The sequence below is a fragment of the Amborella trichopoda genome, chromosome 10, assembly GCF_054954075.1.
Source record: "Amborella trichopoda isolate Santa Cruz 75 chromosome 10, AtrichopodaSantaCruz75HAP2 v2.0, whole genome shotgun sequence".
Classification (NCBI taxonomy): Eukaryota; Viridiplantae; Streptophyta; class Magnoliopsida; order Amborellales; family Amborellaceae; genus Amborella; species Amborella trichopoda.
Window position 1 is genome coordinate 1,530,505 of NC_142345.1, and position 15,218 is coordinate 1,545,722.

General features: G+C 35.0%; 1 protein-coding gene across 16 annotated transcripts; it reads right to left on the bottom strand.

The window, feature by feature from the left end:
* Positions 1 to 694: 694 nt before the first annotated feature.
* Positions 695 to 10,736, bottom strand: LOC18427973 (myosin heavy chain-like protein). 16 transcript variants are annotated; one of them, XR_016043315.1, is made up of 11 exons: positions 10,507 to 10,736; positions 10,009 to 10,376; positions 8,104 to 8,184; positions 7,362 to 7,433; positions 5,464 to 5,566; positions 4,984 to 5,213; positions 4,598 to 4,868; positions 4,243 to 4,378; positions 2,737 to 2,904; positions 2,084 to 2,194; positions 695 to 1,306 (listed from the first exon to the last, which is right to left on the bottom strand). XR_016043315.1 is itself a non-coding variant. In XM_088850360.1 (11 exons), the coding sequence occupies exons 7-11, from the start codon at positions 4,849 to 4,851 to the stop codon at positions 1,067 to 1,069; spliced, it is 909 nt and encodes a 302-aa protein (XP_088706486.1). In that variant the 5' UTR covers positions 4,852 to 4,868; positions 4,984 to 5,213; positions 5,464 to 5,566; positions 7,362 to 7,433; positions 8,104 to 8,184; positions 10,315 to 10,376; positions 10,507 to 10,736; the 3' UTR covers positions 695 to 1,066. The 16 variants fall into 16 exon arrangements, 8 of the variants coding, with proteins under 8 accessions (XP_088706486.1, XP_088706483.1, XP_088706482.1 ...); XM_088850360.1 differs by having other exon boundaries at positions 10,315 to 10,376; XR_016043310.1 differs by having other exon boundaries at positions 2,737 to 2,922; positions 4,598 to 5,213; positions 10,315 to 10,376.
* Between the last annotated feature and the right edge of the window lie 4,482 nt (positions 10,737 to 15,218).

Consider the following 15,218-nt stretch of genomic DNA (forward strand, 5'->3'; position numbering starts at 1 on the left):
AAATGTTTAAAAATACCAATTAATTAGAAAAACATCTAAAGTATTCAAAGTCACTTGTTAGGAAAACTATTTAAAAAGGAGGGAAAGGTTTCTGCTTTCCCCTTATCTAGCCGTCATTTATGATTTTTGATCTAGATCCAATGTCAGTATTTGTTTTTAATTTTTTTATCTACAAATTATATGAATATGAAATTTTGTACGTACCATCATTTCAATAAGGTGCACTTAAAAAAATAATATATATATATACATATATATATATATATATATATATATATATAATAAAATACAATGACAAAAAATATCCCGAAAACTTTTAAAAGCCTTTTGGTCCTTTTATTTTATTGAGAATATTTTTTTATATTTTTTACAATTGTGAGTTTAAGAGAAGAATGAATGTCCAAAATTTGGTGTCAAAAAATTTTGTTAAAAAAACAAAAAATAAAATAGGATAGAAATGTGATATTGTGAGCATCTCAGCTATCCAATTAGAATGGATGGATAAATCTCAGCTAACCAATTAGAATGGACGGATAGATAGAGAGAAATATATAAGTTTTATACAGTAAAAGAAATAGAAAGCTTGCCCCAAAAAGAATAGCCAAGATAGAGTTTGTTTTCCAGTAATAAATATATAAAATGCAAATGCAAACAAAAACCGTAGTAATATACAGCCAAAAAATGGACAAAAAACTTCAACAATTTGAGCACCAAACCATATCACTAAGAGCACTCAAATGCTCTTTTCTAGTTTTTACATTACATGCAACAACTTTTAGAGTTTTCATATTACATCAGGCACTCAAATGCTCTTTTCGAGAACGATATTTTTAACGAAAAATCGATCCCTCTTCCATATAATGCAAAACACCAATTGATTACATTTCACAGGAAAGCCATTAAATATGAGTTTGGAAAATTCTGAACGCAGCATAAGCCAATGAAAGAACAAGAACAGCAATACACAGATGGCTTGCATCAAGCAAAGCTGGCCCTTTCAAGTGCTCTTTAACCTTGATCATTTGAGTCTCTAAACATTTTCTCTCTCATCATTACCACCTTGTGATCAATGGCCTTGCTCCCTGAAAACTGGATCTCTAAATATGGTTTCTCTCTCATCATATAATGGTTCCGGGTCCTCTTTGCACCAAGCAACAATGGCCTGGTCTTCATTATCCTTGTTACTTGTGATTTTGGATTCGTCCCCAGCAAGCTCTTCACTTGGACTGGATGGTTTCTCGACTCTCAAACAGTCCTCAGAGCTGCATGCTTCTGCTTTTTGAGTACCGCCATCTCGTTGTAATCCCTGAAATTTGCACCACAAGGAGGAAACTGAAAAACAAATTTCTTTGAAATGGCAAGAATGTTTCCATTTTCCTTCTTCACTATAAAGCTTTTTTTCTCGTTTTCCAAAACCAATCTCTCTCTCTCTCTCTCTCTCTCTCTCGCATGCACGCTCGCGCCCCCCAACCACCCACCCACAGATTACATATTAAATTTCTGAAAGATTTCTACAATCGGAACCGCTGTCCACCTTCTATTAATGTCTATAGACTAAGGAAAATTGATTCATGAGTTGGGGAATGCATTTTTACATTTGCATCCCTGAGGTATAAAGCATCCATTTTACAGATGGATGCAAATGGGCGGCCCATCTAAAAAATTTGAAACTAACGGTCTAAATGTTTCTTTATAAAACAATTATTTTTAATTTTTTAAAATTATTTATCTTTCATATTCATGATCTCCATGTGAGAGATTATACGTCCTTAAAAATTGCGTCCAAAAATCCATCTCAAAATAGATTGATTTTTAAGAGGGGACTCATTTCTACATAAACTCATAGAAACTGTGTCCACAAACTAATGCACAAAACAAGATTGAGAGAGGTCAATCCTAGAAAAATAGGAATATCAAGCCTAGCTGGTGTGTATTCTCTTATTTATCTTATCAACTTTTGTACATTTTTGGTTTGATGTGGACTTAGGTCTTGATAACTTCTTGACAAATCGATGGGTAGATACTGCAAAATGAACAGGAAAGTATATAAGCCAGTGACTCGAAAATGAGTAGGGAAAAGTACCGCTAAGACATTCTTCAGATTCTCAACTTCCTTGGATCTATCTTCGGCTAATTTCTCAGCTTCGCGACAACAAATCTCTGCAGCCTGAGATCTCATCTCTTCTTTGCGTACCTGGTGGAGAGAGAAAGAGAGAGAGAGAGAGAGAGAGAGAGAGAGATTTAGTGATAGAAGGAAGCCAGCCTTCCAAGATTGCCTATTTGTTCTTAACATGTCAATCTTATAAAGAGAGATAAACTTCACGCTACTGTAGTGTCTAAGTAGACAAGAAAATGGAAAGTACACTATAATCCATTGAACAGAATAACAATAGTCAGATGCGGTCATCACTGTTCAATGAATTGACATAGATAGTGGGACCCACCGGAACAGGACAAGACCCAATGCCATTCTCAATCCATCATCGTCCATTTCATAGGAGGATGATGCCACCCAGTGGACCATGTTCTTTTCATAGGCCAGCTGATTTTAGTACACTTCCTCTAAAAGCAATGAGATTGTATATTTGGAAAAAGGAGTACAACCACCCCCACCAACACCATATTTCACATCTGATGGCTAAAGGTGATTGTGACATTGTACAAAAGGTAACTTGTCTAATTGTATACTTCCTCAAAAGAAATAGAGTGCTAGAATAAAAGCAGATAATTCCATACTTGAGCTTCTAACTCCTCAATCCGATGCAAAGAAGCTTGCTCAATGCAAGCACGTCGGCTGCACTCCTCTTCGAGCATGCCCATGACTTGATATCTCATCTCAGCCATTTCTTGGGTTAGATCTTCAGCATCTTCCTTTGCTCTTGCCTTCTCTTTTCTCAGTTCCTCCTAAACACGGTTACAATACTGTTGATTTAAGGGCACAACTTAGTTGTATTCCCAAAGTGCTATGAAGTATAATTCATTCCAAAATTTTCAAATTTTCAGAATGGTTGGGTCTGAGATTTGAACTTTTGACAAAATCCATTCTTAAGAATACTAAATTATTTAACATGGAAAAGCTGAATCAGCCAAAATTCAGAATTCGGTCAAAATACGCTCCAAATTCAGAAGCAATTTTTGCCAAAATTTCAGCTTATAAATAAAAATAATATGATCTTAGAAAACCATTTTAAGATAGTAAAAGTATACCATGCAACAATGGTATATGGTACATAGTACATCAAAGGGGCATCCACCATCTGTTGCAAATGATGGTTGGTGCAGATGAACAATAATCAGGATCAACGATGGCATTCACCTTGGTATAGCGAATCTCCAACATTTGCTATCCAAAAGGGATGGTACGACATACCATATACCATTAATTTAAAAAGCAGATCGTTAGGGCAAATCATCCACCCACCGATCCCAATTCTTATCACCTAGATCGGCAGAATCGCTGATCCCGCAAATTTGAAGGGGGGAACAAAAAAAGAAAAAGAAAAAAGCAAACAGAGAAGTTAACATTAAATCTATTACATAAGGTATTGCATACTATAACACCCATCTATCTTTCGAATAAGGAGGTCCAACTAATTCTAACCATCAAATGTCAAATCAAGACAGCTTAAAGTATGTCAGAATTTGAACAAATTTTCTTTGAACTTTGGGGTAGATCAAGCACACATTCTCAACCTTCTGATTTCAAATCTAGCAGCCAGAGGTGGCTGTGACCCTCCTTATACAAAAGATAAATGGTCTTTTGTATATATTTCCATTACATAATGTATGAAATTTGTATCATGTAGTGCGAATGGCATAGTTGGGAGCACCGTATGACCTTTTACATAAGATCCAAGGTTTGAACATTGGGTGTGTAAAGAATATCTGATATTGCAAACATGAAGGAGTAAAATACTTTTGAAACGTTTAAAATACTTTTTGAATGTTGTAAAAACAAAAAAGAGGGTCAGAGGAGGTTCGAACCTCTGAACTCGAGTTCATTGACTGCCAGGTCTAACCAACATGCACGTTGAAGTTTTTTATCATAAAGAGTAAATATTAATTATTATATTTTTGATGAATCACCAGTTCTGACCAAGGACAGGGATAGTCATGGACGGTTCCTGATCTGGATTGGCGATTACTGATCCGGATCAGCCATTTTTTAATCACTACCATACACTATCAGTATACAGTATCCTTTCCCCTTATGGTAAAAGATGAGAAAGGCAAACTACAAACCCTGAGCTGCTCGATAAGAAGTTGGGATTCACGGATTTGATGTGACATCTTCTCTAATTCATCATCTAGGCACTCGTCCGAGGCATCTATAATTGAAAGTTTCGAAAGGATGGGCAGAAGAGTTTCTTCACCAGTGCTTCAGAAATAGCATAACTAATTACTACAAATGTACCAAAGTCACTAAGTTTAGACTGGTAAAATATAAGAAATTTAGCTCCAATAGTTCCTACGGACAACTCTCTCTCTCTCTCTCTCTCTCACACACACACACACACACACACTAACACAGACTCTGTTGACCAAGAGATAACATAGGGATCTGAAAATTTAAATATAATCTTGAAACTAATCATACCTTATTTCTTTTTCTACAGTAAGCTCATTCTCTAGCAAATTCGCCATGGATTGATTAAAACCTAACATTGGTAGTCGTATTTGTCCTTTCAGCAATTGGTCAAGATGGGTTTCCACTTTATGACAAAATAGCACAGTAGTCTTCTCACAGTTAGCTAGCTTCTCTTGCAATGTGATATTCTCCTTCTCCAAGGAGGTGATCATTTGCTTAGCCTCTTTGAACTGCTCCTTGTATAGTTTTATCAAATCAGCCATCCCTGCTGTTTCTTTAGCTGCGTTTTCATTGGACACCTTAACCTCTGTGTATTTTGCTTCACAAGCCACCAGTTCATGCCTAATGCTCTCTATCTCACACTGACTTTCCAAGGTAAGAGATGAAATTATTACCTCTAGATTCTCTATATGAAAGGCTGAATTTTCAAGCTCTTTTTTCTTGAGTTCAAGTTCTTCCATCAAGGCTAAACGTTCGGAATCCGACTTCTCAAGTTCCTCCCTCAAATAGGTAACCTTTTCATGTAATTTTGCAGCTTCCACAAGCTTCAGTTCGAGACTATGAATGTGCTCCGCCACATAACTTGCCTCCACATTCTTCAGATTTAGCTGATCCTGCAAGTAACCTGAAAACCCATGATTAATATAAGCTTATCTACCAAAGAAGAATATCACGTTCAAATATTTATACACTAGAAAAGAGTAAAATATCATTTCTTATTCTTTTTTTGGGAAGTGGGCATATTTTATTTCGCTAGATGAGTATAAAAGTCAGAGCTTATGCAATTGTGAACCCTCACTTTACAATTGCCAGAACCAAAAATTTTGAGGTACAAGCAAGGAAAATCTGCATATATGAGGGGCCATAATTAACACCTATTTTTCGGGAGCAAGTCCTCAGTTCACTTTCCAAGCTCCCAATGTGCATCATATCTTCTGAATGGGCATCATGTAGCTCCTTTAATTCAGACTCCAACCTCTGTATAGTAAAAGCTGGGACATTAGATCAAGCACTGGGTAATTGTATCCGTATACAAGATACAAGTATTGAAGCTTAATTAGATGTAGAAGGCAGTATTGTAAAACCTGAAAATAAGAGAAATATGAAAATATTATCCCTAAGATATTTGGGTTCTTGATAGCAAGGAGAAATTGGTGAGAAGAATTTTTTGTATTAGAATGGGGAATTTGATCAATGATAACAATTGTTAGTCACATGAATCATCTACTTGATAAAGTATATGAACCAGAGATTTTTTATGGAAACAAAAGAAGGTCATCGATTTAAGCTGCAGTATCCCTCAACCTTTGATTCCAATCCTCAAGCCGGAAAGGTTGAGCCCCATTAATTCAAATTTGAACTACACAAGACCTCAACCATCAGTCTTTGCGCCCTACATCAGTGGCCAATTGTACAAATTGGTCAGTTGAGGGCCTCTGTGAAGAACATCCAAGTCCTAGCTGACCAAAAATCAATTGTTGTTACCACATTTGGGTGTTCTTAATGTTGGTCTAGGTGAAACTCAAGTAACCGAAAGGAAGAGCTACCTGTTTGTTCCTCTTGATAAAGGACAAAAATTTTCCTCATTTTTTTTTAGGAGACGAAAATTTCCTCATGTTACTGGCAATCCTACTCCCACATCTCTTTTAGTAGCTACATTGAGAATAATAAGGGTTGGAATCCCTGCCAACGGACCAAACTTCAGTCCATTGACCACAGAATTCATCTAGCTACCTTCAAAAGTCATCCCCAAGTTCAAATTAGGCAATAAGCTTTGGAGCCAAGTTAGGTTTCTCTAGTAATGGCCATTTTCACCAAGAGATAGATGTGCACTATTTTGAACCTTCTTTGAGGATTCCAACGTGCCAAACTTCAGTCCATTGACCACAGAATCCATCTAGCTACTTCCAAAATTGTCATCCCCTAGTTCTAGTTCAGGTTAGGGAATAAGCCTTGGAGCCAAGTTAGGTTTCTCTAGTAATGTCCATTTTCACCAAGAGATAGAAGTGCTGCACTATTTTGAACCTTTTTTGATAAGACAGATATTTCAATTAATCCAAACCCCATTGACTTTGCCGACAACATTGAAAAATTTCATAGTCTTATCAGGCTCACTAGATTAGATTATGATGGTGTTTATCAAAGTGATGGGCCTTATCAAAATTGTATTTCTTGGACCATCGTGATTTTCACTTGTTTGTCATTTGTTATGAGTGCATTCCTTTGGTACAGTAACTCCTATCATAGGCATTCAGATCCCTAATGTTCTAACCTTTATCTGCATGAGAAGGGCAGGATGCACCATCAGGGGGAAAAGGAAAAAGGGAAAGGAGGAGGGGAGAATGCAACACAATAAGGTTCACAAGATAAGTGTGAAGCTAACATGCCTCTAACTGTTCTTAACATTATCCTCCTCTGGTCCACTGCTTATGGGGAACTCTTAAATCTGATTAGATCATAGAAACTTTCCCATCCTCCTTAATGCGCATGGATGTACTTTGCTTTTCTTTTGACAAGTGGAGATGTTTTCATTTTAACTGAAATTCAAGGTTTATTCCATTATGAGGTGAAGGTCAATTATTAGACATGTTCTGTCAACTGTCCTACCAATTCAGGTAACTGTAAGTTTCTTTCCCCTGCAAAATCAATCTTCATATTACCGTCACATATCATTAAAGAAATGAAGAAGCTCATGCATTTTTTCTTGCAAAAGAGCAAATCAGCTACCAAAAACTATCAGAAAAGACACCACATGAGAAACTAAAAGACTTACCTTGATCACTTCACCATTTTTGGACTGCTCAAGCAACAATGATTCTCTTAGTATGTCATTTTCCTTCCTCAGCTGGGTTGATGTGTCAGTTGCAAAGGAACAATAGTTTCATTAATTGTATCAGTATTTAAGAAGGTTCATCATCCATTAAAAAAACAAGTCCAGTTACTCCAATCGAAAGATCAACACATTGAAATGAGCCAAACGAAATTTTAATCCAGAATTAGCATAGTTTGATGAACTTTCTTAATATTTGGACAATCAATTTTACTATTGAAATATCTGATGAAGGATTGGAACAATTTATTCAGAATTTCAGATGTACCTCTCAACAAAGGATACTTAGCTCCAAGAGTAACAAAGAATTTCTATCCAACATTAGTATATCACCATCCGTTAAAAAGCCAAGTCCAGTTACTCCAATCGAAAGATCAGCACATTGAAATGAGCCAAACCAAATTTCAATCCAGAATTAGTATAGTTTGATGAACTTTCTTAATATTTGGACAATCAATTTTACTATTGAAATATCTGATGGAGGATTGAAACAATTTATTGAGATGTACCTCTCAAGAGAGGATACTTAGCTCCAAGAGTAACAGAGAATTTCTATCCAACATTATTATATGCACAGAGAATTTCCATCGAAAATTAGCATAGTTTGATGAACTTTTAAATGTTTTGATAATCAGTTGTATATTTGCGAAATCTGGTGAAGGCTTGAGATAAATATTGTTATTACCTCTTGACACAAAATCCCTAGCTCCAAAAGTTCATCTACATCAACAGAATATGCATTTTCACTCTTGAAACTACTAGACATCTGCACAGAAATGACGATACAACATACAATCAGGCAGTCAGCAAAACAATGTGGGAGATAAACCTTTAAAGCTATATGAGGGACAGTTATAATCATAATCATTGAGCACATGAATGGAAAAAATACTACTAGGATGCACAAAATGAAACAGAGTACTCAACTGAATTTATTAAACAATATCATCAGTGCATACATAAATCAAGAAGTATTAGATAATACATGAGCAGGACAGCATGATAGAGTGACTCAGAAATTTGAGATTTGAGTAATTTAGACATTATGGAGTGCATAGCTGCATATATAATGCATCATACTTCTTTTCTTTCTTTTTTTTGAATGATCATGCATCATACTTATTAGCATTTAGATGCTTACAGATACACTATTAGTCAATCTTATACGCATAGATATACATACACGATTGTGTACACACACACCATACACATATACACACAAGAGGATAGGTGGTCCAATTCTCAGTTAGTTGCTCCTGTCTCTACACGGAAAACTCCTGATAAGACTCATACTCATAATCAGTATGATCTTTCTTTGCTGGTTTACTCCATTCTCCTGCCCCCAGACAAGGGCTTCCTTAATGTAGCAATCTTTGGCTTCCTTTCCACTCCGCCAAAGGACCCATCTTTGCCACTTCTTACTCTAGGCTGAATGGTATAAAATGCCTGCTGTCCTTGTCCCTTTTACCTTAATGATAAGAAAGATATAGGGGTAATCCTTTTAAATAGTTGCATTATACATCCAGCAACTCATATATGTCAAAAAAAAGAAGAGAAATTATAGAAAAGATGAATATCTCAAGATAAGGTTGTCAAAAAAAAATAAAATGATAGAAGAGGGGCCACATGGATGGAGATATGGAGCCCAAATAATCATATAAGTGCACAAACAATATGACCCAGTGCCTGATGGTTTTGATAACCTCATAACCTTGAAGGAAGGACAAAGAAAGTGCTACGAGTTACATATAAACCAATCAATGAACCCAAGCCCACCCATGGTCCAAATGCGGAAAGGCCATGGTGATGAATGCAACTTCAAGAATGAAAATGGTATAACTTCGAATCCCACCTGTGTCATGGCTTCCAAAATCAAGATAAAGATGAACTGTGAAGTTAAAGGAAGGAGTTCTAGAATGTAACCTTGTTCTCATTCAAGATTATGATTATACATGCAAGTTCCTTGGTTAAAGATCCAAACTCCTTTAACTACTAGGAATCTAGGAGTTCCTAGCATATTACCCTGAATTTTGACAAATGCAGAGTAAAGCTTTCAAAATAAAGAAAACCAACATTAAGGACGTCGGAATGAAGGAATATGGGACTCAATCCAAATAAAATAGCAACAAATTGGTAAAGAACCTGTGATGAAAACTCCTAAAGGAAATATTCTATTTACAAATTAAACATGGCCACCAATGAACTCCTTGCAAAATTCATTGGACTCCAAATAAAATACATAAAAATTACCATTGCCTTTTGCTGATGACTACAAACTGCAAAAGTTTCAACCCTTCAATCAGAGATTTTTTTTTTTTTGAATATGTCAACATTCCTTTAATCAGAGATTTTTGAATTTGATTTCTACTCAATGTTCTATACATCAAAACAGAAATGAAATCTACTTAATTTTTCCAATGCAATCCCAATATGAAAAAATAAACATATCTCACACATCTGATCAAAACATAAAGTTTTTTTTCACTGGTTTAATTAAAATTAAGAGTTAAAGACCACTAATAGCGACAGAAAGAGCCCAACAAATCATTCTAATAACCTAGAAAAAAAAAGTGATGAGTAATATAATTACCAAGAGCAGTATAATTTTTGTCCATATCATCAACCTAGTCACCTCGTGAAATGTTAAGTATGACAAATTTCAATCATGAGCCATATAGCACAACCTCCATAACAATTTAACGAGAGAGAGAGGGAGAGAGAGAAAGCAAATACCTCAAAGGGCAAAAAGATTTCTTCAGAGTTCAAAATATGATGAACTCCATTACAGATTATAAAGAGATACAAACTCTGTGTGTGTATGTGTATGTAGAGGGAGAGAGAGAGAGAGAGAGAGAGAGAGAGGGGGGGAGGGGGGGGGGGGGGAAAGCTTAAATACCTCAAGAGGCTGATGTTTCCTTCAAAACATGCTAAGAACCATTGGTTTTATCGAAAGCCTTCCTGCAAAATCAAGATTCAAACACAGAGAACAATAAAAGAAATCAATAAAATAACCAATAAATTATGAGGGAGAAACCAAAAGGATTGGAGAAAACCATGAAATGCATTAAAAATCGTGAAAAAAACTTACTAGCAGAGGACAGAAAATGAAATTCTGAAGAAGACCCAGGAGCTAGATTGCGGATACTTTAGCTCGAGAATTGCGTTTTTTGAAATTTTTAGGCAATGGGGGTAGAGAGTTTGTAGGAGAGAGATGCTTAGTAGAGACAGAGTGTCCTTCGGAAAGAGAAATTCTCTGAGAGAGATTCTAGTCCCCGACCTTCGTTGAGAGAGAGAAAAACACCGAAATTTCCAGACCCCCGTCGGAGGGAGAAAATTGTTAATTTAGGCGTGGCAATGGACATCGACCGGGACCCGACATGCAATTTGAACGGCAGACCCGACTTATCGGTTGAATCTGGACCTGCAATGTGAACGGCAGACCCGACTTATCGGTTGAATCTGGACCGATCTTATGGTTAAGAATGTATTAGGTAATATAATTTTAATATTTTTATATACATCTAAATAACATGAAATTTGGAACATAAACTTTTCTCATCAAGACACACTTAATAAAAATATTAAAAAAATCATTTACATAAAATAAATTGACCAAAATACTCTTGAAAAGTTTTAAGGGTATTTTGATCAATTTATTTTATGTAAATTATTTTTTTGATATTTTTATTAGATTCCACTAATTTTAAAGAATAGACGTTCCAAATTTCAGGTGATTTGTAAAAAAAATATTAAAATTTAATTACAAAATACAATTGTGATCATTGGATCAGCCCATATTTAATCTAGACCGTTGGGCTTACATTATTCCATCAGCCCATAAGCTGACATGAATTATATATATATATATATATATATATGGCAAAGTATTGAATGAGACTATTTACCTTTAATACAAGTTTGTCACATTAATCTTGACCATTAAATGTGAATTTGGTTGGTTCCAATTATTCTATTGCCCAAGCTCAAACTTCAAAAGAAATTTTTTCAAACTTTGTGACACATCCATGCTATCAAATTTGACATCAAATGGTTGGAAGGAATTGTGACCACCTTGTATAAAATGTAAGGGATTGTCTACCAAAAGACAATTTACCTTTTGTATAAGGAAGTCACAATCATTCTTAGACCTTAGATTTCAAAATTGGTGGTTGTAAGAGTGTCATTGATTAGACAAAAAGTTCCAAACCATCCAATTTGACATCTAATGAGAATAGTTGTGACCTCCTTATACAAAAGGTAGATGATATCTTTGTAGGCATTCCCAAAAAGTAAAAGGTGCAGTTGGCATACAGATGCATTCGTAGCTGTAGAGGTAAGGTGCACTTCAAATTTTATCATGGTTTATAATTTTGATGTAAAATGCTCTTAGGATTATCTCAAAATTTATTTTTATATCTAATTATAAAATTTTAAATTTCAAAAATGGTTAAAATCAAATAGATCTGTAAACATATGAAAATCTTGAAAATGGACAGTGTAGATAATATGTTGTAAAATACATTATCTCTGAGACTTAAAATATTTTTATTTTTTATGGTCATACATCTCAATGTCGAGATGATCAATCAAAGGGGTTCTCAACATTAAAATTGCTTTTTTTGTAACAATCCTAAAATTTCAAAAAAAAAAAAAAAAAAAAAAAAAAAAAAAAAAAAAAGAAGAGAAAAGATACTTTTAAATAGGTGATGGTCTATTTGAGTATGATGGTCCTTGGGGACCATCACTATTTTCAAAAGTTTTTACTTGGTTTAAACTTTTGCTTGCGGCTTGCCACGTCTTTTAGTGGACGTGGTTTTCATATGTTAAAAACAGACTCTTAACGCGACACCTCAGGTATGAGGTAGAGCCTAATAAAATAATATAATAATACGTTATAAGAATTTAAATAGGGGAGGTGAGCACTCCCAGCCTAGAAAATTTTGAGATCTCTCTCTCTCTCTAGTTGAAACACAATGAACTCCTCTCTCGAACCGAATTTTTTATCGGAGCTCCCTCTCAAATATTTGTGGGTAAGTGACATCGTCTTCCTGAAAAATAGTCTGTTTTTAATAAATAGTGATATTTCCGTCTAGGATCTTTATTTTATAAGTTTGTGTGTAAGTGACCTCATTGTCTCAAAAAATAATCCATTCTTTTTAAAAATAAAATGAAATAATTATTTCTGCTTATTATCATGAATTTTAGGCACGATAAATTTTATGCGCACGTGACCTCATTATCTTGAAAAATAATCTTTTTAATAAAAATTGTGATATTTTATCTATGTTAGAAATTTTGAATGCTTTAAATTAGAAAAATAAATTTATTTATTTTTCTTGTCTATTGTTAGAAATAAATGTGATATTTCTGCTTTTAGTAAAATTGTGATATTTCTTTCCACTGTTTTGAATATTTAGACATTGTAAAATTCATGTGCAAATGACTGCCTTATTATTTAAAAATTGACATTTTTGCAATTGATTATAGTATTGTTGTGAAATGTTTATTTGTGGATTGATATCCCATAAATTGTGATAATTCTGTATTCCTGAATTTCTATAAGAGTTTTTCTATACATATTAAATTGGCAATTATGCTAGAATGCCTTTAAAATTTGAACCCAAAATATTTGATCGGTTATTTTTGAAATGTTATAGAGAGTGACTGTTATTAATGGTTTAAGTGAAATTCATATTAATGATTTCAGTGATATGTTGAGTACATGATATTGCTGCTTTCGAATGTTTAAAGAGATTTAGAAATAATTTAAGTATGTAAGTGGACTCCTCCGGTTCGCCGGTGAGGTATAAGTGGACCTATCTGGGACGCCGGTAGGGATTAAGTGGACTCATCCGGTACGCCGGTGAGGTATAAGTGAACTTGTACGGATTAAGTGGACCTATCTGGGACGCCGATAGGGATTAAGTGGACCCATCAGGACGCTGATGGGGTATATAGGTGACCTACTTGGGACGCCAGTAGGGTATTTTGTGAAATCCTTTGAATTACGCACTGCCGTTAAAAGTGTTATAAGCATTTCAATTACTCAGATTATACTTAATTATGCATTTATTGAAAGTGAAACTGTTGATGCATTTCTGTTAATAGATCTCATTTTGGAAAATATTGATATCTTTCAATCATGATTATTTTTAGGATTATGATGATCACTTACTGAGTAGCCAAACTCATCAAACTATGGTCAACATTTTTTCAAGATAACTGCGGATTCATTTTGAGTGCTAGTCAAGATCAACTTTGGAAGATATTGTTGTTGTGCTAGCTTTCTTTTGTTACTTTGTAAGACCTCGCCATTGTAAATTTGTCCTATCAATAGATGTATATATGTTTTGTCTGTCACATCTCAGGAATAACAGTATTGTAAATTATTGGGGTGTAACAATTAGGGTATCAGAGCAATATGTTTAAGATTCTTAAGAATAGAAATTTAAAAAGAATGTACTTAAAATCACATTTATTGTGTGTATAGACCGGGACAAAGTCAAGATCCAGAATAGCTGAGGCTAATATGGAAGGAATTCACAAAGCCTTGTAAAATATGGTTACTCTAATGCAACATCAGATGGAAAACAACAATCCACCCAGGCAGTCAGTTACAGGAAATGGTGGGAGTAATATCGAACAATTTAAGAAATTGAACCCACCTTCTTTTAAGGGTGCTGTAAACCCACTGGAAGCCGAGGGATGGATTATGCAATTGGAAAAAATATTCGAGGTTATGGAATGTCCTGATGATAGAAAGGTGGCCGTGGCAGTTTTTATGTTAGAAGGTGAGGCACAACACTGGTGGCGAATGGCAAAAGGAGTATTAGTCAAAGAAAATAAAACCTTGACTTGGGAAGTATTTCTAGAGGCATTTAATGAAAAGTATTTCCCAGATTTTATTCGAGACAAAAAAGAAATGGAATTTTTAGAATTAATCCAAGGAAATAGGACAGTAGCACAGTACGAGGCCAAGTTTACTGAATTGGCCAGGTTTGCACCACATATGATTAACAATGAGGCAAGAAAGGTGAAGAAATTTGAAAGGGGTCTCAAGCCAGCTATTAGAAGTAGAATATTAGTCTTGAAATTGAGAACTTATGCTGAAATAGTGGATCGAGCCCAAATTGTCGAAAAAGGTTTTGAAGATTACCAAAAGACGAAAAATCAGAACAGTCATGTTAGACCTACATCATCTAATCGACAACAATTTGAAAGGTCAAACAAGAAGCCAAGGCCCTCGCCATTTCAAAACCCAATAGAACCATGTAGAAAATGTAGGAAAAATCATGGATCAAGCCCTTGTTATTGGAATACCGGAGCCTGTTTTAAGTGTGGAAAATTGGAACACCAGATTAGACAATGTCCTAGCTTACAGACACAACAGCTTCCAAAGCAGGGAGAGATAGCTCCAAAGCCTCAGATGAAGGGAAGAGTATTTGCGATTACCGAGCAAGACGCTCAGGCCTCAAAATCAGTGATCCAATGTACTCTTACTATCTTCCAAAAAGTAGCTCATGTTTTGATTAAACCTGGATCTACTCATTCATTTGTGTCACAACACTTTGCATGCCACTTAAAGGTAGAACCAGAACAATTTAAATACATTCTAGAGGTAGCCATACCGATGGGAGATTCAATTAACACCAATATAGTGTACAAATCATGTGTAATAAAGATAGAAGAAAATGAACTGTTGGTTGATTTAATACTCCTGGAAATTCAAGATTTTGATGTAATCTTAGACATGGATTGGCTTTCTGCATACCATGCAAGTATTGATTGTTATAAGAAAAG

Coding starts and splice junctions, on each gene's coding strand:
- LOC18427973 (XM_088850354.1), bottom strand. CDS start 10,038: ATGATATGGACAAAAATTATACTGCTCTTG. Junction 7,434..8,103: donor TAGGGATTTTGTGTCAAGAG/GTAATAACAATA, acceptor ACATCAACCCAG/CTGAGGAAGGAAAATGACAT. Junction 5,567..7,361: donor AAAATGGTGAAGTGATCAAG/GTAAGTCTTTTA, acceptor TTTACTATACAG/AGGTTGGAGTCTGAATTAAA.